We start from the raw sequence: 27038 nt of genomic DNA, 5'->3' as shown, positions 1-27038 counted from the left end.
GGTCACAAGGTGAGGATGTCCTGATCCAGCGAGGAGCAGCAGGTGTCTGAGGGTCAACCACCTCCAGAAACCTCTGAGAGAGTTCCTGCTCGATTCCTTGGCGCTTGTCAGGGACTGCTCTGTTTCAGAGGTGAACTTCCTCTTCAGCCAAAGAGAGAGCCACCTCCTCCGGTCTGTTCTGATTCGGCAGCTAAGTCGAGAGTCGGTGTGCTGCTTGACACCATTGCTTCCCGCAGAAAGTTTATCCTCCTGAATGGTAAGCATGCCGTTACAGCTCCTGTGCCCCTTCGCCTCCTCCCCTGCCTCAGGCTGGCAGAGCAGCAGAGGGTTTGGGATGACTTGATTACTAAGAGAATGGAGGAAGAGAGAGGAAGCAGCTGGAGGAAAGGTGGTATGATTCCTCCACCTCTGCTCACTCCCACTGTGACACTCTCTCTCCACAGCCTGTTTTCCCCTCAGTGTCAGGGGTGTAGGAGCTGCAGATCACATGCTCGGCCCAAAGCAGGTCACCCACTGTGCTCTCACACAGGGGGCAGCCTGAATGATCTGATTCAGGGAAAGACTGCAGTCCACTCTCTTTTACAAACTCTACTGGTGCTCTAAACGGACCCTGAGCTGCTCCTCTCGTGTCCTCAGCAAAATGTGTCTTTGCCTTTGGTGTTTCTGAATTGAACACAGAGAAAGACAAAGATGCCTGGACAGTGTAACAGAGCTTCACCTGCTTGTTGAGGCAGAAAATCTTTTTTTCTCTTTGCAGCTCTGTTTTCTACAGGGTGAAACTTTCAACATCTGTTTTTAAATATTTTAGACAAGTCATAAAACATTGTTTGCACTTAAATAATCCCAAAACATTAACGTGGATCAGCAGCAGATGTCAGATTTAGAAACCTTTTCTGTGTTTTCTCATTCCTCCAACTGTTTCTCCATCTCACTGTCACACAACATGACCCTGCAGAGTTTATTGTAGATTAGCTCTGTGAGTGTATGTGTGGAGGAGCGTTGAGGTCAATCTATCATGGGAACTAATAACAAATTGATTAGATGGAAAAGGTCCCCAGGCGTATACTCACCTCTGATCCTTCTTACCCACTGCCCTGACAGTTAAAGCCTGATCATCACTCTCAAAACAAAAAAAAGTGCTGTCACCAGGAAAAACATATATTTGCAGAATTTAATTCAATTGGGAAGAAATAAGTATTAAATTATTTTGATATTTTTTCTCCTTGAAATTATTTCGGGGAGAAAAGTATTTTCACATCAGATTTACCCTTATGAAAAGATTTAGGCTACATGGGCAACAGATGATCGATGATTTTATAATTCAAATAAAGAAACTTTTTCTTTATTTTTCTTATTTTTGTTTCCACGCGCGGCCCTAATCCTCTTCCGTATGGATGGTCTTCGATGAAGTTAATGGATTCCCCTGGCTCATACAAAGTTTAGTTTTAGTTTTATTTTTTATTTATATTTTAACCTAAACAAATAATATATAGTACTATGTCTATGGGCCCGTCGCAGACTCGGTTGCCATGGTGCTTGGCTGCAGTTTCCCGGATGTAGTATTTTCCCCCCTCGTTCAACATGGCGTCGGGAAAGTGAGACTTCGGCTAATGTCACACAGTTTGCCCAAAGTTGGCCCACTCCTGCTCTTTCAAACGGAGGAAAGTTCATTTCCACCCCGCGGCGGCAGTAGAAAAAGTTTTCCTGGGACTTTCGGGGTGAGTAAGCACAGTTGACTCTAAATATTGTAGTTAAGGCGTGTTGTGCGCTAGCTTGTGGCGCGTCTCTGCTCCCCCGTTTAGCTGCTAACTGTGGCTAACGTTAGCTGCTTTCAGGTCTGGCCAGAATGGGTTTGAAGAGACCAGAGACCATCCTCTGTCTGGTGTGTGTGTGTGTGTGTTTGTTAAGTTATGTGCTATGAGAATACCTTTACAGTGAAATGTAAAGCCGGTTGTTTTCGACGTATGACCAAGATTCAAGGTGCCGGCGAGTCACTTGTGAAAGTTGTTGAACAATTAAAAGCCGCAGGTCTCGACACCAAACCAAGCTAATTTTGCGTTACGGCTGTTTCTTTGCTAAGACCCCCTAAGCTGGACGGCTTAAAGGCAAATCCAGGAGACGGCCTGGTTCTGGTAACATTGTCTTTTCTTATCTTTCGGCTAGCTATCACGAAACACCGCGACCGCCTTGTTTTCATTGTAATTTCTCCCTGAGTGATTTTGCAGTGCGTATGTCCCGGTAAGTTTAACCGGTTCCTGTTAATCACGAACATGATGAACTTTCATTTTCACCTGTGAGTCAGAAACGGTTGTGTGTCTCAGCCCTGCACGGCCTGGGCAGACTGAAGGAGGAAAAAGGATATTGTCTGTCTGAGAGGTAATTAAATCGCTATCTCCGCTCCCTGGCCCCACTTTTTATTGAACAAGTCGTTTGTCCTCATTCTCTGGTCTCTCATGTTTTTCCTCCCTCACCCTGGCAGACATGCATATGTGTGTGTGTTAGGCACGATGCTTTCATGTGTGGAAAAGAGATTTTGTGTGCAGTTACTAGTGCCGGGCACACCACACATTCCTGGGATGCCAGAGCTGTATGGAGAGGTCACTCTTCTCCCTCGCATACACACTGTACCCCGAGCAGCAAGCACTCTTAGCAAATCCAAGTAGCCAGTTATTCAGAAAGGATAACTGTATGAGGAAGCAACTGGATGTCAGGTTGGCAGATCACCAGGAGCCACAGCTCAGATGACAGAGGTTGCACTGGCTGATCAGCATACTGTCTGATCTCAGCGTACCGAGTTGATCTTTGATAAGTTATATTGTTGTAATGTAATATTACTTGTGCTGCTGATACTTAGCTGATTTTACTTGGGTATGCTACAACTGTCAAATTAGCAACTAAATGAGGAATGGGCTGCTACATGTATGGAATTCGTTGTGCTAATGTAAGTGAGGTTGTTTACATGTGAATCTCTTTATCCAGCCTCATACTGCTGGTATAAGTAGCACCTTCTTCTGGATTCTTCCTGTTTGGTGGTAGCTGTTGAAGAATTCAGATTATCTGAAGTGTAGAAAGAGGAGCTAACAGGTAAAAATTAAATGAATCAATCAGGAAAAACACGATGCTTGATTAAACATTCCTCCGCCTGTTTAATATATTCAAACCAGATGTTTAATGAACCACATCCATATCTGTGATAGCCAAATAAGCATTTGGCTTCCCATCGTCAAACCTGTGGAAAACATAATAACTTTCTGTTGCTTGTTTTGCATAAATTAGGGCTTCAATAGCAATATGCTTTTTCCTGTCTCATCCAGACAGAAGGCTTCACTTAACTTTAGCTTCCCTTCCTGCTGTTTAGAAACAGTAGTAATATTGAAGGGATCTGTGGAACTCTGGAGGCTGCAGAATGGACCTGAATAAAAATGCTTTCTTCTCTCTTAACAGTTTAGCTGGTCCCTCAGAAAAGGAACATGAGCTGTAAGTAGACAACAAGATGGTTCAGGTCCTAAAAAGTTAGGTGCGACAGAGCACCCTGATTTCAAAATGATTTCCTGTTGTACTGTTTCCTGTTGCATCTCTCTCTCTCTCTCTCTCTCTCTCTCTCTCTCTCTCTCCCTCTCTCCCTTGTTTCCTGTAATTTCTTTCAATCAGGAACAGTAGATGTCTGTTGACAGACGTGTCCAGCAGGGGGCAGAGCTGATGGCAGGAGGAATGTTATCGTTAGTTTGATGTGAGTTGACCTGAGGGTCCATCACAGAGAGAGAGAGAGAGGCAAACACAGCTGCTGGTCAGAAATCTTCCATGAACTCCAAACAGCTTTCATGTTGACATGTGAGATGGCAGCTAGAGGCTAAAGCTGTGAATGATCATATTAGCAATCACCCTTCATATGCTTGGTTACTGCAAGAGTCGTGTGTGGTAATTTATTAACAAGCAGCGTTAGTCACATTTTCTGCTTTGGTTTCCTTGTTACTGAGAGACTGTGTTGAAAGAGAAAATATAATTTTCTGGTGTGAGGGTTGAGTCAAAACATGTTTCCTAAAAATCAGAAGCTTGCTGAGAGAGCAGCCACCATGTTTCCCTCTGTGAGCTTTTCATGAAATTTAGGTTTTGTAAGATTACTTTTTCCTTTCAATTGCATAACAGGTGGTAGACATATAAGGGAATGTGTTTTTCAGTTTTTAAATTGCAATTCATCAGTGAATTGTAACTTGTTAATTATTGAAAAAGTGTGTGATTCAGTCTTTATTTATCAGCTGATAAACTGACTAGCTTTCTGAAGCTCAGCTTTCTGAAGTTACAGCCTCAGAAAGCCAAGAGCAGCTTGGCTGCTGGTTAGACTGGGTGAATAATTTTAACACAGGTTTGATCTCTGGTAATTTGTGATGGTCTTTTATAATCATGTCTAAAGCTTTATCACATGAAATTAATCTAATTTGATAATGAAATGAGCTTTAACTCGTTCTCTGTGATTCGTATCTAGATTTGCAGTTGCAGTTACCCCTCCCATCCTTCTCTTCAGTTCTGTACTGTCCTCTTTGTGTCCTTGTTGGTTGAGTTTGCGCTGTAGTGGATGAGCAAGCATGGAAACATTAAAAGTCTCTTATCTGTCTCCTGGTATCAGGTTTCACAGAAAAAGATGGCATTGGCTTAAAAAAAAGAAGAAGGGGGGGTTGACTGTGTGTGTTTGAGAGAGAAATGGAGTCGAGTGATATGGGTGAGGGTGAAGAGAAGAGAGCGAGATGAAAGTAGATACTTGTTCTCTGCGTGCAGGTAGGTCTGATTGTTTGTGGAGAATGAAGGGAGGAGGCCAGGTGCTGAGCCAACACTGGACCAGATTCTGCTAAAGGCTGAAAACACCAGTGGAGCACCGAGTTAAAAAAAAAACAAAAAAAAAAACACACTCCACCTCATACCAGGGGAGTGATAAAGAAAAATGGTTTGGAAAAGAGAGCAAGACAAACTTTGTGTGGATGAACTTTTCTTTCATTCTTTGCTTCTTATTGTGTTTTGCATTTGGTTATTGTCTGGTTAATTCCTTGATTTCTTTCTTTCTTAAACAAGATAGTTAATCAAACCATACATATTATAGTATTTATATGTACAGAAACAAGAAAGATCTACATAAAATAGCCGCAGTTGCTCACTGACTAAAAAATTATCCACGACATTGCCCACTGTATTCAGCCCCCTTAAAAAAAACAACTTAAAAGGGTCTGGAGACAGAGGATCCAACTTAGCTGTCTGGAAACGGATTAAATAAACCCTGGGTGGGAAAAAGAAGGGATTGAACACACAAAAAAAGAAAAAAAACATGCTGAGGGTCAAATCAGACCCGACATTATGATTCTTCTCTGTAGAAGGGAGAAGGGGGCAGGCTTATTGCCTTAGAGGGAAAAAAAAAATCCTCTCTGGAATGACTGCAGCAGCCAACATCAACACAACCCTCTAGGTGCTCAGGAACAGAGGCAAGAATACTTCATGAATTAAAAAATCATAACAATAACAAGGCCTATTTTTGAGTCATAGTTCCAGCCATCACGGCAGGGTTTCAGGCCATCGTGGAGTACAGCAGAGAGTACAGAGGTAAAAAATATTGTGAAAAAATCTGATGAATTTGACGAACCCATCTGTTATCAAGGCTACGTATGGGCCGAAACAGTAGGGAGACCCGGCTGAATTTTAAATATGGTTCCTGTATGAATATGTTAAATCATTAGAATTTAATGCACACATTGTTTATCTTTTGTTCAGATTAATTAATAATGAAAATAATCATTGCTGCACTAAAATGCTTCTGCTGTTGGTAAGTTTCTAATCCAGCAGTGGAGCCTCCGCCTCACTTTGCTCAGGCTGAACTCTTTGTTGTCCTTCACTGTGTCTCTCTATCTTTGAACACAGAAGCAGAGTGAAGAGTTTTCTTTTCTTTTGTTTTTTTCATGCACAGCTGTTTTAATTTCAGCTGAAAAAAAAAAATCAGGCTTGGGCCTGCACCTCCCTGGTGATATGGAGGTTTCACAAACACACACACACACACACACACACCAACACAATACAAAGAGAGTTCTGGATGGTAGCTGCGTTTCACTTCAGCTGTATGCGTGTTGCAATGCTAGAGAATGGCATTATGTTATAGTGGGAGGTGAAACAAGGGGGAAAAAATCTTTTTTTTGTTTGTGTTTTTGCACTCTCACAACGCTCGGAGATTCTGGATGACACATGCAGGACTTTTGTTGCCGTTCTCTGTCTGTAAATAGACAGTTTTTTTTTCTTACGACTGCTGTTGAATCAGGATCCACTGTCATGTATTCCTTCAAGTACTGATGACCAATCTTTAAGATCAATAAAAATGTTATTTTGCTTTTATAGAGAGATGTGTGTGTGTTTCTGAGCGTAGGAGAAGAGTGTTTACCAGTCACTTTACTTACCCATATGTTCACAGCCAGTGTTACAAGGATATTTACCATCTGGTCACAATTTCTTACCTCCACTTTGTCTCAGGCCTGAACAACATTCACTAATTTGTTGTATTTGGCAGAACTTCTTGCAGACAGTAAATCTCAGACCATATGATGGAGTGATGACTGGTCTCACTAATGACAGGGGAGATTGATGTGATGTTTGACTTCTTCACAACAACATCACCTCACCGTCTCTGTTTTTGACAGGATGCCAACAACATGTTGGTGCTAAAGCTGATGGCTGGTGCTGCACTGAATCATGCTTTTCACAGTGCACTTGCATGTTTAACATAACTCTAACATTGCACAGTAGTACCTTGTGTTTGTGGGACACCAACACCTGCCAAATTGTTCTATATGAAGATATAGACATTTATGCTGCCTCTGTCCATGGTGCATCTTTTTTTTTAAGTTACAGAAGGAAGGAATATCAGAAAACACACGTCAAGGCGGTGATCGTGGTTGCTCATGATTTAGGGCGTGCTTGTTCTTTGTGAATAACAACATATATACATTCATTTCTTTCCTCATATTCTGGGCCTCAAAGTATTTTCATTTTTATGTTAATTTCAAATCCAAAATTGGTCCCATGTCATATTCTTTCAATTTATCAGATTTATGTGATGAAACTGTCACTGCGTGGTACAGTGATTTGTCATTTAAACTGTCAGACTGCGTTTTGGAGGCTTTGTCTTGACTGTCACAAAACCTTTGTTAGTGTGCACCAGTAGCCGTGCTCAAGCTCGTTATAGAGCAGATGATAGCATCTTTGTGTGAGCGTTGCCGTGTGTCCTTGATCTCTCTGTCTTTTTAAATGTTTCGTCAGTGTTTTGTGAGGTGACCTCTAACATCCCATTCATCCTTGGACTTGTACTTGTACTTCGTTAACTTCTTCCAGTGAACTTGACGAAAACATTTTTGTGTATCAGTGTCTAAGTGCAGGGCAGGTGAAGGTCCAAAGGTCCTGTGCACAGTCAGACTACCCGGTGTTCCCTGTGTGTGTGTGTGTGTGTGTGCTGAAATATGTATGCGCTCTGCATAGAGCCCTCTCTGCTGTCTTTATCACTGACCTTTCCACATTCCACAACCTGCCTCTAGAAATCGGCACTTATTGGCTGCAACACTGCGTGCTTTGTTTGAACTCTGCCTCGGGATTGGCCGGTTCGTGCGTTTCTGGCTTTGATATATTGAGCGGACCTGTTCCTGTTTTTCTTTTCTTTTTTTTCTTGTTACTCTCAAAGGAAAGTCAACAAGCCTTTTCAAAGTGAACACCTCGCAGTCTGTAAGATAGTAGATAATAGATAATGAAACAAAATGTTTTGCAGTACTCACTTAGGCTGGCTTTGATAAGGAACTACTCTTATTATAGACTGATCGCATGCGGTTTGATGACTGTTTTGATGTTACGTTTCCTCTGAAGTATGTCTTTGCTCTCCTGGTTCAATCTGATGTGTGTTAAAATCAGGAAAGTATTTGTACTGTGTAGATTTGCAGCAGCAAAGTGTGACACAAAGTCAAAAATCAATTCCTTTTCCCACCAAGCTGCATTTACGTATGTGATTAAAACAACAATGCTAACATAGGTCCTCGGTCAGCCTTCCTGAAAGTTTGTTGCGTTTGGGATTATGTGTTTTGTCACTCAGCTTTGACTCTCTATCTTTGTGTCTCCGGTGATGGATCTGTTTATATTGGCGGGCAGACATGGTATTTCACAATAGCCTGCCGTGATCAGACTACTAAGAATAGCAGTAATTTGAGCCATACTGTCAGAGCCTGTTTTGCCAAAATGAGTCACGTTGTCATGTGACAGAAGCAAAAAAACAATGCACATAAAGAGTTAATTCTCATTAACCTAAATTACTCACTGGAGATGCAACGAAGAAGAATGTTTCATTATCCACCCCCTTTGTTTGCTTCACTTGATAATTCATGAACTGAATAACCACTCAGTTATTTTAGGAATTCCATGTGCCATTTATTATTGAAGCAGTAAATATATATATATATAAGTCCTGAAACAACAAAAAAATTATAAGTTACCAGTTAATTAAATATTTTATTAAGTTTTTTTTTTTCTAGTAAAAATGTCCCAAATTAATTCTTATCTGCGGGTATTGAAAAGTCTTAAAAAGCATTGAATTCAGTTTCCTAAAAACATTCTTAGAAGGTATTAAAACAGCTTAAATTTCTTTCACGAAGGTCTTTAATATTTTGGCTTGCCTGGCTTTCACTCTAACATTAGTTGTAGCTTTTTTTTGTGTGTGGTTGCAGCTGTTGGGAGACATCTATAAACTACAAATGAGACTGGTGGAACAGTTCCATCCTGTGCATGTCTAATCCTTTTTTTGTGGACTTTCAGTCTCTGCCACCTCTCCGCCCTGTGTCAAACACTGCAGTACCTATAAATATAAATATAAATAAATTTAATTTTGGGTCCACAATAAAAATTTTCGCGGTGACATTAATGCGGCCTTAAAAAGCCTTAAATAGATTGCAAATTTGGTGAAGACTGCAGAGACCCAGGTTATTAACAGTAACTGTTGGTTGGATAAAACAAAACATCTGGAGAGAAAATTCAGAAAATTGTGATTGAAACATTTTTCATTTTACATCACATTTTATAGACATTTGAACATTTAATAGTCAGCAGATGAATCGCTGATGAAATTATCTGAAATCAACCCGGGAAAACGACGTGGAATAGTCAGAGCCACATCACCTGACAGGTAACAACACACACCTGTCATGGCAGATTCATGATGTGTGGACTACTGCAGACGGGGAAAGGAATGAAGGAAAGGCTTTTTAAAATCATAACTTTATTTATACGCTTGCATAACTTTTGGCTAAAGACATGTGACAGGACATGAAGTTGCTAACAGGCGCGTGCTAACCCCCCCCCCCCCACCCCCCGTGACGTCATGATACTGGGCCGCGTTTTGCTGAAACCATAGGAATGCGACACACTTTGTATTTACAGCCCAGAGCTACGGGACTTTGTCTTGTCCGTATTCGAGTGTGTTTACACACTAACGTCCATTGTCTGTAACCGCGGCCGTTTCGGGTTTGTTTTTGTTTTTTTGTTGTTGTGAGGACGTAACGACGCTTCCGACGGTTTAACGTGCTCCCGACGAGTTGAATTTGATCGCGGAAACAACTTTGTTGCTGCAGGGGAGTCTGTGTTTTTCCCTCCGTCCGCGGCTGCGTTTCCGACATGAGATCAGGTGGATAGCGTGTTGCTGCAGGCTGAAGGAGAGCGTGAGACTGACCGTGAGTATCGCCGGCCGGTTTTACCCACGCTCATGTCGCCGTTCTGCGTTTTAACTTGCAAACGAGTTGAGAGCTGAATGTTTTGTTAAAACTTGTGATCGGTCGGTGCTGCTTTGCCGGGACCGAGCGAAAGTTAATCTGGGCCACAAAAACAAAACTCTGTTGTTGAAATCTCACAGCACGGATTAACTGTGAGTCAGAAAAAAAAACATAATAACTTTATTGTTTGCTTTGTGTGAAGGGGGGTTAGTGAGAAACCAAGCAGCGAGCGAGCGAGGGATGATTTCTGTTTGACGCAGACGAGCTCTGTTGGGCTGCTGGGAACTGACTGACTCTGTTAACTCTCCTCCCTCTTCTCCCTCACTATCGCCATTCAAACCTCCCATTGAGGATTTTTGACTGTCAAGACAGCTGTTGCACTCAGCTATCCGGGTGATCTGTCTCTCTTTGCACAAGTGTTGGTGACACATGGAGATGGGGAGGGGGCAGATTTTAGCTGTTACCCAGTGTCTTTGTGTTCAAACTCAGTGGGACAGTTGGTACTTGTGCTCTTATGTCCAGGAAGTTTGCTTCATACATTTTATTATTATAGTTGTTTTACAAAAGGACTTCCTAGCGTGAGAGAGACACTGAGAGGATGGGGCGCTTGGTTGCCAGTGCTCGATCATTTGTCTGCTTGTTTGAGAGTCTACAGTTGAAGCATGGCAGAATATGGTTTAAGTATATCTGACATAAATGTATTAATTATTAATTATAGAATGTAGGATTGGCTTCTGATAGCTGGTTTTGGATCCAATATCAATACTCACAAAACTTACACTTTTAATTTCAATATCAGAGATTTAGCTCTCATGATTAATTTATTAAAAATGTCAGATTGCTTAGAAGTGCTGAGATCTAAACCTAAATAAATCTGATAATGAATGGATGGGATTCAGTAACATGACAGAGGGATCTCCATTGAAAGTCCTGGTTTTAAGACAGTGAAATGCAGCTTTAACATGGGACTCTTAATGATCAGGAGCATAATCCATAAGTGTGTTTGGACCAGACGATCCTGTCTGTGTGTATGTGCTGTGTTGAAATGACTGATGTTACCTGTTGTTAAATGTGAGAGCTCATAACGTCAGAGCATCCAGTTCTGTATCTTAACTACCTCATTTACGATAATAGTAGACAGATGTAAACAGGCCCACTCTGTGTAATGCAGAAACTGAGTCTGCCACACACACACACACACTGTTGTGAACAGGCTGACTCTGGTTGGAACAGTCAGTGGCTCCAAGGTCGCACAGTGTACAGTGTGTTTGCACAGCACTTTATAAATCTGGGAAACGCTGGGAGAGAGGTGTTGTCCTCTGTGTCGGTGTGTGTGTGTGTTTGCAGTAGTGTGAGAGAACAGGCTATTATCACCCCTGATTCAGCACCAGCAAGCTACTGTAAGAGCACAACAACAATGGTGACCTGAACACTGCTGTCTGCCGTTTGGCATCTCGCTTTCTAAATCTGTGTCTCTGTGTTCCGTCGCGTTGAAGAGCTAATACCTGTGTTTTCATTGCTTTGCTTTGGTGAACGCCACCTCAGGCCGCCATTTAGGTAAATAAAATTCTGGATTAAATATAGTGTGGGAAATTGCCACCTGACAAACACTGGTAATGGCTTTTTTTTTGTAGATGTGTACTCTAACATTTGCTTTAACGTGTCACCAGCCATCATTTAGAGCCTATTTATTGCCTCGATTCTGGATGTGGTTGGCTGTAAATTTTTGGAATTTAACATTGTGGCCTGTATTTAAATCAGAGGGTTTCTGTGCATTAATTACATGTATTCTCAAGGTCTAAAAACAACTGAGTTTTGCATTAGACAAAGGAACTAGTCAGGAGTCAGTATTCAGTCCATGCTATGTTTTGAGACATCAGAACTTATAATACAATATATTGAAGGGGAGATTTGCTCAGCAAGAGCTAGTCTGGACAGATTTAGTTTTTACTCATATTTTGTAATTTACCACATGGGTTTATTTGCCTTGTTGTGGCTGATGATGTCTTTCTGAGTACAGACCACCCATGTACAAACAATACTTGAATCAGGCCAGAGGACAGCAGCTTCATCCAGAGCTCATCAGCCTGGCTCTGGCCCACTGACTGGACAGGCTTTCTCACTGTTCAGCCAGGCATACGTGAGTGGTAGTGGAGCAATGCAAGGAGAGAGAGTGGGGCCCGAGACATAAGGGGAAAATGGGAGAAGGGTGGGAGACTGTTAAAGGGGGAAGGAGAGCAGAGGGAGAGATGGAGGGGAATGGTGGGGGGTAGAGGGAGGCAGAAGGGGTTGGATTGAGGGTGGAGAGGGAGAGGTGATGATGACAGAGTGACAGATTCTGAGTGGGAGGGGAAAACACTGGGAAGCTATAACTACAGTAATTGTTGTGTTCAAGGCGGGATCTGCTTGCTTTTCTCTATGAGAGGAGGGGCCCCGCCTGGTTTGATCTGTGTGAGAGCATTAACACTGTTTGTGTGGGTTAGCAGGGAGCAGCAGTGCAGCTCTTACTGTTTTAGCTTCAGGTTGACAGATGTTTCTGTCTGAGGCCAGATCCCATTAGTAGAATATAATTTATACCTTGACTCCAGACCTTTTTTTTAGCTTTCTGTGTGGACTGTCACACATTTATCAGTAATATTCAGTAATCACATCTTTAGCAAAATACTACTGATTTACTGGAACAGTGTTGAACAACAGGGGGTCTATATATGTGAACAGGTCTCAGAATGATTAAATTAATTTCAGGTTACTGTGTAGAAAGGTGCAAAACGGTTTAATGTGGCCTTTTATTCTTTAAAAACACCTGTTGCTCCCATTCACCTGACACTGTTTCTCACACAGCGTTTCCTGTTTTATGATGATGGGGATATGGAGGGGAGTATGGGCAGCTGAGCCCCAGGGATGTCGTGGTTTGTGGGGGTGGGGACATCACAGCACACCTGCTGCAGCTGTAAATCAACCTCCTGATCTGTATGCCTGGAGCTGACCTGTTCCTCTAACAGTGTTGGTCCAAAGCTGGTGCTTTATGTTTGTTTTGTTGTTTTTATTTTGTAACCAGTTTATATTAAAAGCAGTGATAATCAGGCACAAATAATAAACATTACTTCAGTAATCTACTTCAGTGTGCACTTATTCACATGCTCACACTTTGATAGCATGCTAAGCTGAATAGGTGGAATCACCAACTTGTAGCCCGCTGCTATCATTTTCTTCACATCCCAGTTGTTATTATTCCCTCACGCTGCCTGTGGATTTACCATCATTTGAGTGAGCTACACCTACTTACATATCCAGACTCACTTTGTCTTTTAAAACCCTCCATGTCTACCCTCACAGTATTGTTTATTGATGCTACAGTTAACCATGTGCTTGCCACCTAGTGAATAAAGCTCTCTTTTAAATTAAGCAGGGTCTTTGCGGTTAGAGCTCTGTAATCTGTGTTCTGTTTGTCACTGGGTCTTCAGTACATTTAAACCTTATTGTTTCTTGGCTCTTGACAGCAGCAGTAAAACCTTGATTATTTATTTATTTATTTTTTTGTCCACAACCTTGTAACGACTCACAGTTCCAGATATCTTAAGCTGCAGCAAAAAGCTCAGGATTTGAAAGCCACAGTACTCCATGATTCACGGCCAGACCGCCGTCTGTGAAAGTGAGACACTCAGTGTCATTCACAGCCCCATCCTGACAGCTTTTCCTACTGATTTACTGTCCGTTGAAGCTCCTTCTGTTTTCAATAAAATATTATGACTTAAGCCATTAACTTTCAGCCCTAGCTGTTCACATCTTGCCAATAGTATATCTAATCATAGGGTGTATATACATATTGGTTTATGTTATCATCCCTCTGTAGGTAATATCATTTCTTCAGTCACCTCCTCATTAATCGCTTCCAGCTTTCAGTCTATAGTTACTCTGTGTTCCAGAGTTCAGATGCATTGATTGGCTGTATCGCTGTCTCAGTTGAGTTGCAGTGATAGGCCTCTGCACTGATTTATATGCCTCTCCCCTGTTGTCACCAGACTCATTATGAGTGGAATGAGGCATTTATCACTCGTGTTGTAACCTTGCTGTTATGAGAAAGTTTTCTAATGGCAACAAACCCTAGAGCTGGGCGCTGGGTGGAGTTGAACCCTGTTTTTATTTTCCAGAGAAATAACTGAAGATGAATCTTAATAAGGAACTAACGACACTGTGTTATTGTAGCTTGGACGACTTTATGGCATGAATGCACTTCTCTACTTTGAGGTTCCAGGCATTGCATCAGTAGATTAACATTTTGTTAGGTGTATTTGAAAAATGCCTGCGTGTGATAAGATGTAAAAAAAAAGTGCTGAAAATTTGTTTTATTCACCAAAGAGCGATGGAGAACACAGATTTTCATTCTGTGTTCTCATTAAAATGCTATGACGTTAGAGAGTAAAGTCATTTGTAAGCAAAGCCAGTAATTAAGCTGTGCAATAAATACACCATGCTTAAGGATATGAGCTGCGCTCTTTTCTTCCTTCTTAACCACTCCCATTCTCCTCTGCAACTGTGCATGAATGCATAAATCCAAAATAATATTGGAAGTGAAACGTTCTATGTCTTACACTGTCTTGCTGGCTTTGCACCACGTAATAACAATCAAATGAATCTATATATTCATGCTGGTTTCTTTGTGCTGTTTGTGGTAGAGCGTTGTGTTGAAGTTCTGTGTCGGTGCTGTCGAGGCTGTGTTTTTGGCAGCGAACCTCTCTTTTCTCATTGTGTTCCTGGGTGTGTCGTGCTAGACTTGAAACGCTCCTGCTGTGAAAGGCTTTATTAACAGTGCACACCGAGCCTGGCAGCATGACTCATGCCCTCTAACTTGTGACCCGCCCAGATCGGCCCCCCCCTCGCTCAGCCCACCCGTACGCCATCCCCCTGACCCTTTCTGCTACTCACATCCCTGCATCATTACCTTGTTTTCGACTTCGCCTGGTTTATTGTTCTTTTCTTTTCAGAAGTAAATGGGCTGAGTTGGACACAGTGTTTTCTAAGAAATCAAAAAGAGAATTTAACAGGCCGACTGCCACACCTCCCCTGATGCCCCCCTCTCCTCAGCTGCACAGATGGGCCTGGTTCTGCTTGTAACACACTCATCGCTAGCAAGGCTCTGTTTGACTACTGGAGTCTCTTTTGATACCCACTGACAAAGCAGCAAGTTTGAGAGAGACTTAGAGTTATGTATGAAATACAGAATTTGTGCTACTTATTTTTCTAGCTTGTGTTGACATTACATAGCAAAAAAAGGAAAAAAAGGCCCATGCAAACGAGGTGTTGAATCAGTTTTATGGCACTTGTTTTTAGGCTGTACCTTGTGGTTGTGTTGGACTGTGGTGTTACGGGTGTCTAGTTGACAGACAGTGAATGGACGAGTGAAAATATTAGTGGTGCAGTTGTTTTGGTTTGAACCCACAGCACCACCCACTCGAATCAGAGTCCTGTTGAGCCTGCCAAATATCAAGTCGTCCTAAAAGGAAAGTGTCACCGTGCAGTGTGTGTAGATAACGAGCCTGAGAAAAGTTCTCAGACGCGTCCTCCCACTCTGATGAGTTCACATCAGAATTTATTTTTAAATACAGCAAAGTCCAGAATAGAGTGTGCATCAGTGTTGTGTGGCAGAACGTGAACTGTCAGCAGCACACGGGACTGTGTATATACAACACAGAGGGACAGCTGAACTGTGGTAGTCACAGTGGGGTTGAGACAGTGAGAAAAGCAGCAGAGGATGATGATGATGATGATGAAAGGTCTTATTGAAGATGCTACTCTGATGTTTTGTCTGTTATTTGGAAGTTGCCTGGATTGTTATGCCCCACGGGGGTGGCTGTGCTGTTATGACCATTAGAAAATGCCGGAACAGGAGCATTAATAATGGGAGGAAAGCGGCGAGCCTATTGTTGAGCCTATTGTTGAGCCTGTTGCTGACCTTCAGCCAGAGGTCACAGCTGATAAAATGCCACTGGGCTGATAAAAATACGCCAGCTGGATGGTACTATATATGCTGAAACACACAGACAAAGCAGGATGTTGACATTTGAATTTTTTCTACAGTCTTTCCTGCTAAAACTCCTCTCTGTCCTCCTCCCTCCGTGCAGGTCTGATGCTAGGCCACAGCTGCCTCAGCCGCCATCATGTTCACCAAAAAGAAGAAGTCTCGTATCCAGATCTCAGCTCCATCCAACTTTGAGCACCGCGTACATACAGACTTTGATGAACAGGAGCAGAAGTTCGTTGGGTTGCCGCGGCAATGGCAGTCGCTCATCGAAGACACGGCCAAAAGGCCCAAACCCTTCATCGACGTGACTGTTATCACTACTGTAGAGCCGCGCAAGGTGGGATGCCTGATAATTAAATCAACAAACAAGTATTTACTGCATTTCGTTACCCTGTCCTTGTACATGTGTAATGACAATAAAGTTGAAACTAATCTTTAGCTAAGGAAAGTTTATGTTACCATGTTACTAAGTCATTTGGAGATACTAATTAAAAGTCTTAGCTGAACCTGTCTTTGGACAGAATCACCAAATATCTGTAGTATAAATTGATAGTGCATCTACTTTGACTAAAGACAAAACTAAAGAAAATTCAACCTCCCATCCTGTCAGCCACTATCTGCTTTAATTTTTTTTCCTCCACAAAATCTCCAGACAATTGTACGTGGCAACAAGATGGCAGTGGATGGCTCTCTGACCTGGCTGTTGGATGAGTTTGACACCATGTCTGTGACTCGCTCCAACTCCCTGCGAAGGGGCAGCCCTCCCATCCAGCCTCGCAGGGACTCTAGCTCTTCAGGAGGAGGAGGAGGGGGACAGGAGAATGGAGATCCTCATCACAGACACTACTCACACCCAGACAGACAAGACAGGTAATGACTGAGCTCCAGGCAAACAAAAAGAAACTTGAGAAGTTAAATAACTGTGTATTTATCTCTGCTTGTTTCCTGTTCCTGTCCGGACACAGGAAGAAAGAGTTTTTGTCACTACAAGCCCATGAGCTGTTACACAAAAGGTGTCTGTACTGATCCACGCATCACTTGTCTTCTCAGAGACCGACCCAGACCAGAACACCAGAGCGGAGGAGACCCCGGCAAGGGTCAGCGTGCAGTCCGTCCGTCTCAGAGGGACGAGGGAGTACAGGGCCGGCCCCAACAACAGCCAAGGGGTCAGGAGCCCAGCAGGTCCCACAGGGACAGACCAGGCTCCGGCCCTCCCCCTCCCCCTCATAGAGACAGAGAACACCGGGACCGGGACCAGGTAAGGACTGAAGATGAACCCTGCAGTCATTGTCTTAGCCTTGTTTCTGTCACTCTAAATAAAATGGCAGCTGTTGATTTCTTATATCCATTATTCTTTGCATACTTTGCAATAATCCCTCCATCTTTCACCCATCCCCGTATCTTCTCAGGAGCAGGTGGTCCGCAGGGATCAACCCAGTGATCACAGGCCAAAGTCAAGCTACATGATGCGCGATGGCAGCCCTCAGTCTCCCAGGGACAAGAGGCCTCTCTCTGGGCCCAACATTCGCACCCCAAACCTGCCAGTTACAGAGGGGGTGATTAAGACCGCCCAACAGACTACACGGCCATTTAACACCTACCCAAGGACAGACAGCGAGGGCGGACGCAGCCCCACAGGACAGGTAGGAACATCAGCATGAACAGAAAGACAGGCATCGGTTCCCAATCAGGACGGGACCAGCTCTGAGGAAAGCTGTTGACTGAGAGAAACAGGCAGACAGGTGCAAATGGAGCCGCTGACTGAGGAGTGATCGCTGTTGTTCCCGTGCTCTTTGTTCTCCGGGTCAGTTTTAGCTGCTTCTGTCCTGGTTCTCTCCTCTGAAAGCTGTTACTGATGTTTATGGTGTAAGTTATAAAGAAATAACTCACTGCAGTGCCAACCCTGAAAAGAGTTTGTGACGTTCTTGTCTCCTTCTTCCAGCCGGTTCGACACCACGAATCTTCCCCTCAAAATGGTCCCTCTAGTGGCTCCGCCCGAGGTTCCTCCAAGCCCCCTGTAAGCCACCCTCACCCTCACCACACTTCCCACCCCAGCCTGACCCCGGAGGCCCACCAGCACCCACACACTCCTCACCCCAACATTCCAGCTCCACGGCCCCCAGCACCCTCTGGGCCACTGGCGTCAGGGGCTCCGTCCCAGGGCCGCTCACCACAGAGGGAGCCCCAGAGGGTTTCCCATGAGCAGTTCAGAGCCGCGTTACAGATGGTGGTGGATCCTGGCGATCCGCGGACCTACCTGGACCACTACATTAAGATAGGGGAGGGGTCCACAGGAATCGTGTGCATAGCCACAGTGAAGACCACAGGGAAACTGGTTGCTGTGAAGAAGATGGATCTGAGGAAACAACAACGCAGAGAACTCCTCTTCAACGAGGTAAGAGTTCACGATCTAGCTGATGCTGTTTGGTAAACACAGTGGTTCAGAACAACTCAGCTATCTCCTGCAGCCTTTACACGTGAAGTGACACGTGTCACAGAAGAGTCCGAGCCGCTGTCAGCAGAAAGGTTCGAGTACACAGGCAATGTAATTATATCCTGATGGTGTGTCCCTCTGTTTCCCTGGTCACTACAGGTGGTGATCATGCGGGACTATCACCATGAGAACGTGGTGGAGATGTACAACAGTTACCTGGTGGGAGACGAGCTCTGGGTTGTCATGGAGTTCCTGGAGGGAGGGGCTCTCACTGACATTGTGACACACACCAGGTAATCATCAGGCCTTTAGCCATTGTGGGTTGGTACATGACCTTGTAGTCCGTGTAATCCAGTATGTTTTCACGTGATTTAAACCTTTTGTCTGTCCTGCTGTAAATTTCCCTCATTAAATCCCTGACTCACCTAAAGTCTTTTCTTCCATAAGGGGGCAGTGTTACCTAATGTGTTCCTCACTGAGAGAAATTCAACCGTGGCCTGTGTCATTTTACATTTTTCACAACAAGTACATCTGTTCATGTACATCACAGTTTTCCAGATATTTGCAACTTTTTTGACTGACTGTATTTCTATAAACAATAAGTAAAACATAGACACACAGTTAATATTTTTTTCTGGCCTGTCTTAGTGCTTGGTACATGCAAAAAAAAAACAAAAAACAAAACGCTAAGACTGCAAAAACTGCAAAAACAGAAGTGGTGAAAGGTCTAAACTGACGTCTCTCTCTGATGTCTCCTTCCTTCTCCAGGATGAATGAGGAGCAGATTGCCACAGTGTGCCTGTCTGTCCTAAAGGCATTGTCTGTCCTCCACACGCAGGGTGTGATCCACAGAGACATTAAGAGTGACTCTATCCTCCTAACTCATGATGGTTGGGTATGTGCCACACTTTCAGGCAGGAATGGCAGCTCATAAAAGCCGTTAAAGCTGTAAAACTGAACCATTTTTGTAGCGTTTTAAAAGAAGCGTCCTTTAAAAATGTTAGAGGAGTGCAGAAAAAAATCTGTGTGAACTGACCAGTCACAGCAAAGACGAGTTCAGTGTGCGGTTTTACAGAGGCAAAGCGAAAACCGTAGTAGCAACACAAACCTGCTTTTATAGGCCAAACCACAACAGTGTAGCTGAGGCAGCACTTTAACACCATAAAAGTGTAATAGGCCAGCATTAATCACGACATAAGTAACGCTAAGATCAAGCTTAGTTATTATTATATCAGCCACACCAGTGCTTCTCCAGCTGTGGATTATGACATGCACATGGTTGACAAAGAGCTGCTCCTCTCTGGCTCCTGTTCAGAGTTTGTCACACAGAGTGCACAAACTCTGTGCAGCACAGCAGCCACTCACAAAACTTGACCCACTTTTACAAGAATAAAAAAGGAAAACATTGGCTGGAAAAAGGGAACCAAACGCCACCTTGTTAACCGCTACTGTAAAACTGAGGCAGATGGCAAATCACTTCCTGCCAGTTGACGAGCAGTTTCTGCTTTCTACAGAAAATGAAACCTGCATGGTTGCACAGCAACACCAGGGCAAAAAAAGAGAACTCAGTCCCAAAGTCAGCGAACCCGTGCATGGTTTGTGCCCCTAACACTTCGGTCACGATGCAGATGTAATGAGGGCACAAATTACTTAAGACTGTAAATGGTTAGATGTTGCCATTTTCTTATTTCCTGTGCAGAATGCGTAGATGTGTGGTTCTGCAGTGGTTCTCTCAGCAACACCGTTGCTGTGAACTTAGACAACGTCGGCGTGTTAAGGCAGTCCTCCTGCGTGGACTGGTGTAGCCCATGAGTTTGTCCACTGAATTTAGGGGCACAGAGGGACTAGTTTTCAGCCCAGCGTATGACGTCCTGCTACCGATTCACTCGCCTTCCGTCAATCAGCAAGTGCAGATGTAAATGCAACCACAGGAAAACTGCAGGTAGCAACTGTTGTCACAGTTTCTCTGCGTTCTCGGTATTTGTTCGGTCATGGTAAGGGGGCTTCGCCTGCCACTTCTTAGTCCGCATTAGTAATATTCAAATGCTAACTTTTTTGCTGAGTCTTTTGCATGTACAACACAAATTGGATGTGCAAGTCACTCATTTGATGCTGAGATGGGGCTGACGTGTAAACCGCAGCGCCCTTGATGACAGCTGATGAATGTTAGTGGTTTGATGTGTGGGGTTTCACCCTTTGCTTCGACCTCCAGCAGAATGCATGGCCACGCAGGCCTGCACGGCAACTCTGAAGAGGACGCTCTGTGTGACTCTGTGGTGAAACGATCTGAGTGGAGCTGCGTTAATGTGACAGAAATGATTGTGTCTGACTGTTCTGTGAGATTAAATGATCTTTGTTTCTCTGGATGATGGAAACATGGAGTAAAATCTGTGTCTGTCTGTGTAAAGTTAAATTTACACACAATTTGTTGTGTCCTTTTGTGGTTGCAGAATTTTTGGATGTGCATATGTTTGTAAACCCTGAAAATAGACGTGTCTAATTTGAAGTTGTAAAAGTTGTTGGAAGACGTTTATAGAATAGTGGCTGTTTGATTTGAGGAAGACGTCTGAGTGTTCACACAGAAATGCCGATGTGGTGTTTTGGTGCTGGGCTGGGTTTAACTCAACCAAGCCCCGTGCTGTTTCTCGTCAGTGGGGTGGGTGTCTTTCTTTGTGTGTCTGAATGCACCTGTGTTGTGGGTAGCGTACATCAGAGGGTGTGAGTTGACCAAATTGTTTTTGTTCTTATTGAAGCTCAGCTCGTCAGCCTGTGCATGTGTGTTCATACATGTGTGAACCACTTCTCATAGCAGGTTTGTTTCATTTCTCTCTCTGGGCCATCTGAGGACAGCTTGTGGACAACATCAAAGGCGGGGTTCTCTGTCTAGATACCCAGCCATGCACAGACCTTCTCAGAAAGGGTGGTGGTGGTGGTGGTGTTGGTGGTGGGGGGTGTCATATTTAAAAACCGATTGGCTGTCACGGTTGTGTACTTTTATGTGAAACAAAATCTTGGCTTTTCTGTACCTTTTATCTTTCTTTCTTTTTATTCATCCCTCTCTGCCTCCACCTCTCTCCTGTCTCCAGGTGAAGCTGTCAGACTTTGGTTTCTGTGCCCAGGTGTCTAAGGAAGTGCAGAGAAGAAAGTCTCTGGTGGGAACACCATACTGGATGGCCCCAGAGCTCATATCCAGATTGCCTTATGGACAAGAGGTAACATTCACAAACGATCTTCCTCGGGACCTCACCATCATTTGAACATTTAAACAAGCCCATCTCTGTCTCTTCACACCGTGTCCAGGTGGATATCTGGTCTCTCGGTATCATGGTCATTGAGATGGTGGATGGGGAGCCGCCATACTTCAATGAGCCTCCGCTCAAAGCAATGAAGATGATTCGAGACAACCTGCCTCCCAAACTGAAGAACCTGCACAAGGTACAGAGCCGAAAGCTGGGAACACCTGTATGCAGCAGCAGCAGGTGTTACAGATGTCATTCTGCCTTCAGACACATCTGGAATCTTTCTTTTTCTCGCTCACAACAGTAAAATCAAATGCACAGAAAATCATTAACTGCTTGAAATTATAACATAAAAATCTTTCTTCTACAAGAGGACAGGACAGACAACTTGCAGTTGGACATGTTTGTACGCAGGAAAAGTTTGGATTACAGCCTTTTTTTTTTTTTTTTTTTGTAACGGTTATTCAGACGCCTTGAGGTTGAGACATGACACACAATCTGTAAGGAATGCTGAATCACTTGTTCTTCATTGATTTGTTATTATCTCTGCTCTGGCACCGGTCCCGTTACTACTGCCACCACCCTGACAAATGATAATATGTAATTCACAAAGGCAATAGGCTAACGTTTCACAGTGAAAGGATTAAGACGTCCACTGTGGAAATCTGAGTATTTCAGTTTGACCTAAATCTCACGAAAACAAAAAAAACCTGATTCTGTTTAAGAATAAAAATATTTTTTTCTCTGTCTCTTATCATCTCCTCCCAGGTCTCCCCTGTGCTCAAGGGCTTCCTGGATAGGATGCTGGTTCGAGACCCGGCTCAGAGGGCCACGGCCAGTGAGCTTCTCAAACACCCCTTCCTGACGAAGGCGGGTCCACCGTCGTGCATCGTCCCTCTGATGAGGCAGAACAGGATGAGATGAGACGTATGACACTAAGACCTCCGGACTGCGGAGGGCGGCGCGTGCAGGTTCAGATGGAACAGAATACTCCTGCACACAGAGGAGGTGGCCCTCAGAGGTCAGAGGTCAAAGATGAGAGGTCTGTGCTTTGTGCTAAGCTCTCAGAAAAGTGCTGTGAGCGTAAACCAGGTGTGCAGGAGTATTCTACTTTTCTTATGTGAATCACTGAACTGTGGGAAGTGTATTCCCTGAATAAGAGGCAATAAGGCGGCGTGTGTGTGTTTGTGTGTGTGTGTGTGTGTGTGTGTGCGTGTAAACGTGTTGCCAGTGCTGTTGATGACAGTGTTTCGTGGCAGGTTTGTGTGAGCTCTCTCTTCAGTCATGCAGGTGGAGCACAGACAGCAGAGAAGCCACAGCTTTCCTGCTGAATGATTCCAGCTGATTTCATGTGAACACTGTGTTTTAACTGAAGGGCCTGAGCTGGAAGGATTAAGGACCGTGGCTGGTTTTATTTTCCCGTTTGGACCTTGCCTGGATTTTGAGTGTGGAGATTGGGTTTTGCACACCAGTTAGATGCTTTTAAGGAGCCGAGAGCCTGTTGGCTAATTTTAGAGATAGTCAGAGCAACATTTAAATCTCACTATTGGACACTCTGGAAGCCGAACTTTCTTCACTACAGGAACTTGTCTTACCGACGGTTCCCAGGCTCAGACACTATCCTCACCACACCCAGAACTTACTACTGAGGGAGGAACTCTTTTGACTCAGAAATGAGCCAGATGGACTTTATCTTGTAGCCATAAAAACACTAGCTTTCTGTTGTAAAGAAGAAAACATACACTAAAACAAAAGGTAAACACTGGAGTTGTGTTTTTTTTAACAGATGAATTTTTTTCTCTTCCTCTTTATTTTCCTGTGTAAGTACAATGAACATAGAGAGATATATCCATTTCGATGTTTTACTACGTCTGTTTTGTGATTGTTTTATTATGATGATAATTTGTTTTCTGGTTTATTTTAGAGTGAGATGTGAGGATTTTTGAAGCACTGTCGACGAGAGATAGAAGCTGCACTCCCAGTTTATTCCAGCATGCAGATAATAGACACTATAGACATTTTATTTTATGGTTTTTGTTTTTTTGTTTAGGCCAGACCAGTTCGACCATTAACCTCAGTGGTCACGATGTCACTCAGACTGGCAGAAACACAAGAAGCAGAGAGAAAATGATGAGAAGACACATAAAACTGAAAGGGTCCAAGAAAAAATCCTGAGAAAACATAAAAATCAAAGCATTTTTTTGTTTGTCTTTTAAACAGCTGGGTTTTGTTCTTTCTTATTTTTATTTTTTTCAGCTGATGAAGGTAACTCACCTCACAAACTGAAGGCTCTGAAAACGAGCTGCTTTTAGGGCAATCAGCGAGTTATTTTCATTCTGTGATGCACGTCAGCTTCCTAATCACTGGTTTCATTTTCATTTCATTGATAATGAGGTGCAGCTTTTTTCCAGCTTTTTTCTCCGAATATTTTGACTTAATTCTCAAAATGAAATCCGGGATCATTTCTTTTCCTAACTCTGGCCCTAATGCTCATTGTAAATAATTCCCTGTAGTCTCTGTTTTTTAGTCCCTTGTCCTACCTACCTTTCCTCCAGGTGTAAACAAACAGACTTTAATACAGACTTTGTTGTTGTTCCTTTTATGTCTCAGTCCACATTTGATCATTAATGTGAAAATCCCAGATCTGTTCACGTGGCTGGTGAACTGCTGTTGGACTGGAACGACGTTTGTTATGGACCAGATGCTACTGCTGTGCGTGTGTTTGTGTGTGCTTCTGTAAGGGTGTGTGCGCAGGTACGTGTGTGTGTGTGTATGTATGTGTGTTCATGAGTTCATGCCTTAACAAGTAACAATCACTACTTGACAATGATTCTGATTTGACTCTACAACTGTTAGTGATGGGGAGAGAAGGCTCCCATGATGCTTTGCTTTTCTCATCTCACACGTCTGAAAAGTTTTCACCTAAGTTTAACGTCATTAGTCCCTCACTGACATTCCTCACTTTTCAAATCGCTGAGACCACTTGTTCAGATTATGGATGTTATAGATAGTGTGGTTACTGAGTGCCTCAGAGTCGGCATTCCTCTCACCTCGGTTGTGCTCTCTGACGGAGTAAAGGTCTAGTCCACAGGGATTTTTCCGGAAGCAGGACTGCTGGCGTTTTGTTTTTTGTCTGTCAGTGTCCCCCGTGCTTCGCACAGCAGAGCTTCCAAAAGTTTTCTGTTTCTTTACGAGTAGCACATGAGCAGCTCCAGTGCTGCTGCTCAGGGTTCATCTCAACAGACGTTTCTGGATTGTGCTTTTAGGTGAGCAGTCTCGGTTCTTGGAGAAACTCCTGCAGGACTCAGCCTCTTGTTTCCACAGCGAACATGTTACTAAGGCTCATTTCTGGTGTCACCAGAAACCATGACCACTACTGACCAGCCAAGCCTGCTCTGTCAAATATGTCTCATTGATCTGTTGCAGTGTTGACAAACCTTGTCAGACATGAGATTCCAGCACCTGTACCGGCACGGTCTCATTTTTGTAAATTCCACTGGTATTGTAAAAACATAGACTTCACTTTGCAAATTTTACTTTTTATGCAAATACAATTTTTGTAAAAGTCAACAATGACGCGTGTTTTCCGTGATGTAATGTGTGAAACATTATTCTTTTCACAGGTGGTTTCACAGGCAGAAAAAGGGCCAATGAGGTAAGAGTGACAGAAGTGACAGGCAAAAGCAGCTCTCTGCAAATTTAATGCTCATTATATGATTAAACAAACAAAAAAACAAGTGTTGGATACATGAAAAGTGTGAAGTTTAAGTTTAGAGAAAAATCATGTCAGAAGCATTTATCCTTTTCATTGGGGGTTTTCCCAGCTCGACTTTCATCAGCCCACCACTGATAATCATTTCATATACATGCAGTGAGCGTGTTAAATACTGGAGCTTAACATGTTGGATATGGTAACATGTCACTGAGCACTGGCTCTGTGCTGATCTCACATGTCCTTGTCCCACCAGTTAATAGACGGATGCTGAACGCTCTCTCAGTCACTGTAAACTGCTGCTGAATAGCTGCATAGGAACATGAACTGTTGAGGAGTCGGTACCTGACGGTGCGATGACGTGTTTCCCTGTTTGTTGCATGTCTGAGCAAAATGAAAAAAAAAAAAAAAAAGTCGTTGCTCTTTGTGAACGACGAACCACAGAATCTGCTGATGTTTCAGATCAGGAATAAGATCTCAGACAATTTATTAACAAATAAAACGAAATACATTTTCTGTCAGGCTGTTTTCCCAAACCAGTATTTCCATTACAGGTGATTTACGGTGCATAAAATAATAACATTTCAGTTCTTATAGCATTTTTACATTTATAAAAGCCCTTCCTTCAGAAAAGTAAACTTTCTGTGTCTCTGTAGGAAGCTGACTCTTGTTTGAGAAGCACTTTCGCTCTGTTCACACTTGCACAGTTCTGCCTGCAGTGTTGTTTTTTTGTTTTTGTTTTGTTTTGTTTTTTTTGCTGGGGATTTATAATCGCAATTGATGAGCCAGCAGGCGTTTTGCAGCATGAATCTGCGGGTTTCAAAAAAATATGCATGACTTAGAATAAGGAGGGATTTATATTGCAAGCAATAATCTTGTTTTGTAATATGAAAGCGTGTAATTAAGACACTGAAACGTTCACATCGGGTCAGTGAACTTTTGCATACGTAAAAATATCTCATCCTGTTTGGCCACGTGACCGCTGTCATTACAGGAAGAAGAAAGGATGCACTAACATTTGTGTGTTTTGATAAACGAGGCTGCGCAGTTGTCAGTTGTTGTCATAACGAGGCCTAAACCGAAAGTCACCTTTACAGTAACCTAAGTGACTAATGACAGGCCTGATGGCGGGCAGAGTCAGCGCGCTTTATTCTTAGCACTTCCGTCAAGTTGCCCCGTCGGTCGCAGGGAGCTCTGCAGGCTGCAGCTCCCCGGCAGAGCTTTTATTGTAAGACAGTCTCCCAGAACAGGGCGAGCCCCAGCAAACACTGGCAGCTTCTGCGACCACAGAACAGCTGTGTTTGTGGTCGGTGTGTGTGTTTGTGGACGCCACAGTGACACTTTGCAGATCAGTATCTAAGGTAAAACGCAGAGCACAGGTTGTATCTGCATTTCAGCACTTTGAAAGCACAGCATACAGTTAGTTCATAAAGAGAAGATTGTTTTCCACAGAAGGTTTAGAATAAAACTAATGGAACTAGTTCTCCAGGTACGACCATGTCGCAATGCACCGATCAGGTATAACATTATGACCACCTGCCCCGACCCGTCATGGACTCCACTTAGACCCCTGAAGGTGTTCTGTGGTGTCTGGCACCAAGATGTTAGCCGCGGGTCCTTTAAGTCCTGTAAGCCGCGGGGTGAGAGCCTCCGTGGATCGGACATGTTTGTCCAGCACAACCCACAGACGCTCGATTGGATTGAGATCTGGGGAATGTGGAGGCCAAGTCGGCTGGACCCGCTGCCTGATACATCCCGCCCACAGGTATGTATCAGGTGCCATGATGAAGAGATAATCAGTGGGATTCACTTTACCTGTCAGTGCTCATAATGTGAAGAGTACAAATACTATAAGAAACTG

At 43.5% G+C, this 27038-nt stretch overlaps 1 protein-coding gene across 4 annotated transcripts; it reads left to right on the top strand.

The window, feature by feature from the left end:
* The first annotated feature begins 1586 nt into the window (after nucleotides 1-1586).
* Nucleotides 1587-25647, top strand: pak4 (p21 protein (Cdc42/Rac)-activated kinase 4). Of its 4 annotated transcripts, XM_041045937.1 has the most exons (12): nucleotides 1587-1718; nucleotides 3445-3477; nucleotides 15893-16129; nucleotides 16445-16662; nucleotides 16843-17050; nucleotides 17202-17435; nucleotides 17735-18187; nucleotides 18386-18519; nucleotides 18995-19121; nucleotides 21313-21438; nucleotides 21527-21661; nucleotides 22234-25647. In XM_041045937.1, exons 3-12 carry the CDS (start codon nucleotides 15929-15931, stop codon nucleotides 22387-22389), a joined length of 1992 nt encoding a protein of 663 aa, XP_040901871.1. In that variant the 5' UTR covers nucleotides 1587-1718; nucleotides 3445-3477; nucleotides 15893-15928; the 3' UTR covers nucleotides 22390-25647. The 4 variants fall into 4 exon arrangements, with proteins under 4 accessions (XP_040901871.1, XP_040901869.1, XP_040901870.1 ...); XM_041045935.1 differs by lacking the exon at nucleotides 3445-3477; XM_041045936.1 differs by lacking the exons at nucleotides 1587-1718; nucleotides 3445-3477 and adding an exon at nucleotides 9438-9731.
* The last annotated feature ends 1391 nt before the right edge of the window (nucleotides 25648-27038 follow it).

Source organism: Toxotes jaculatrix, chromosome 9 (genome assembly GCF_017976425.1).
Source record: "Toxotes jaculatrix isolate fToxJac2 chromosome 9, fToxJac2.pri, whole genome shotgun sequence".
Taxonomy (NCBI): Eukaryota; Metazoa; Chordata; class Actinopteri; family Toxotidae; genus Toxotes; species Toxotes jaculatrix.
This window is presented reverse-complemented; position numbering and strand designations above follow the sequence as displayed.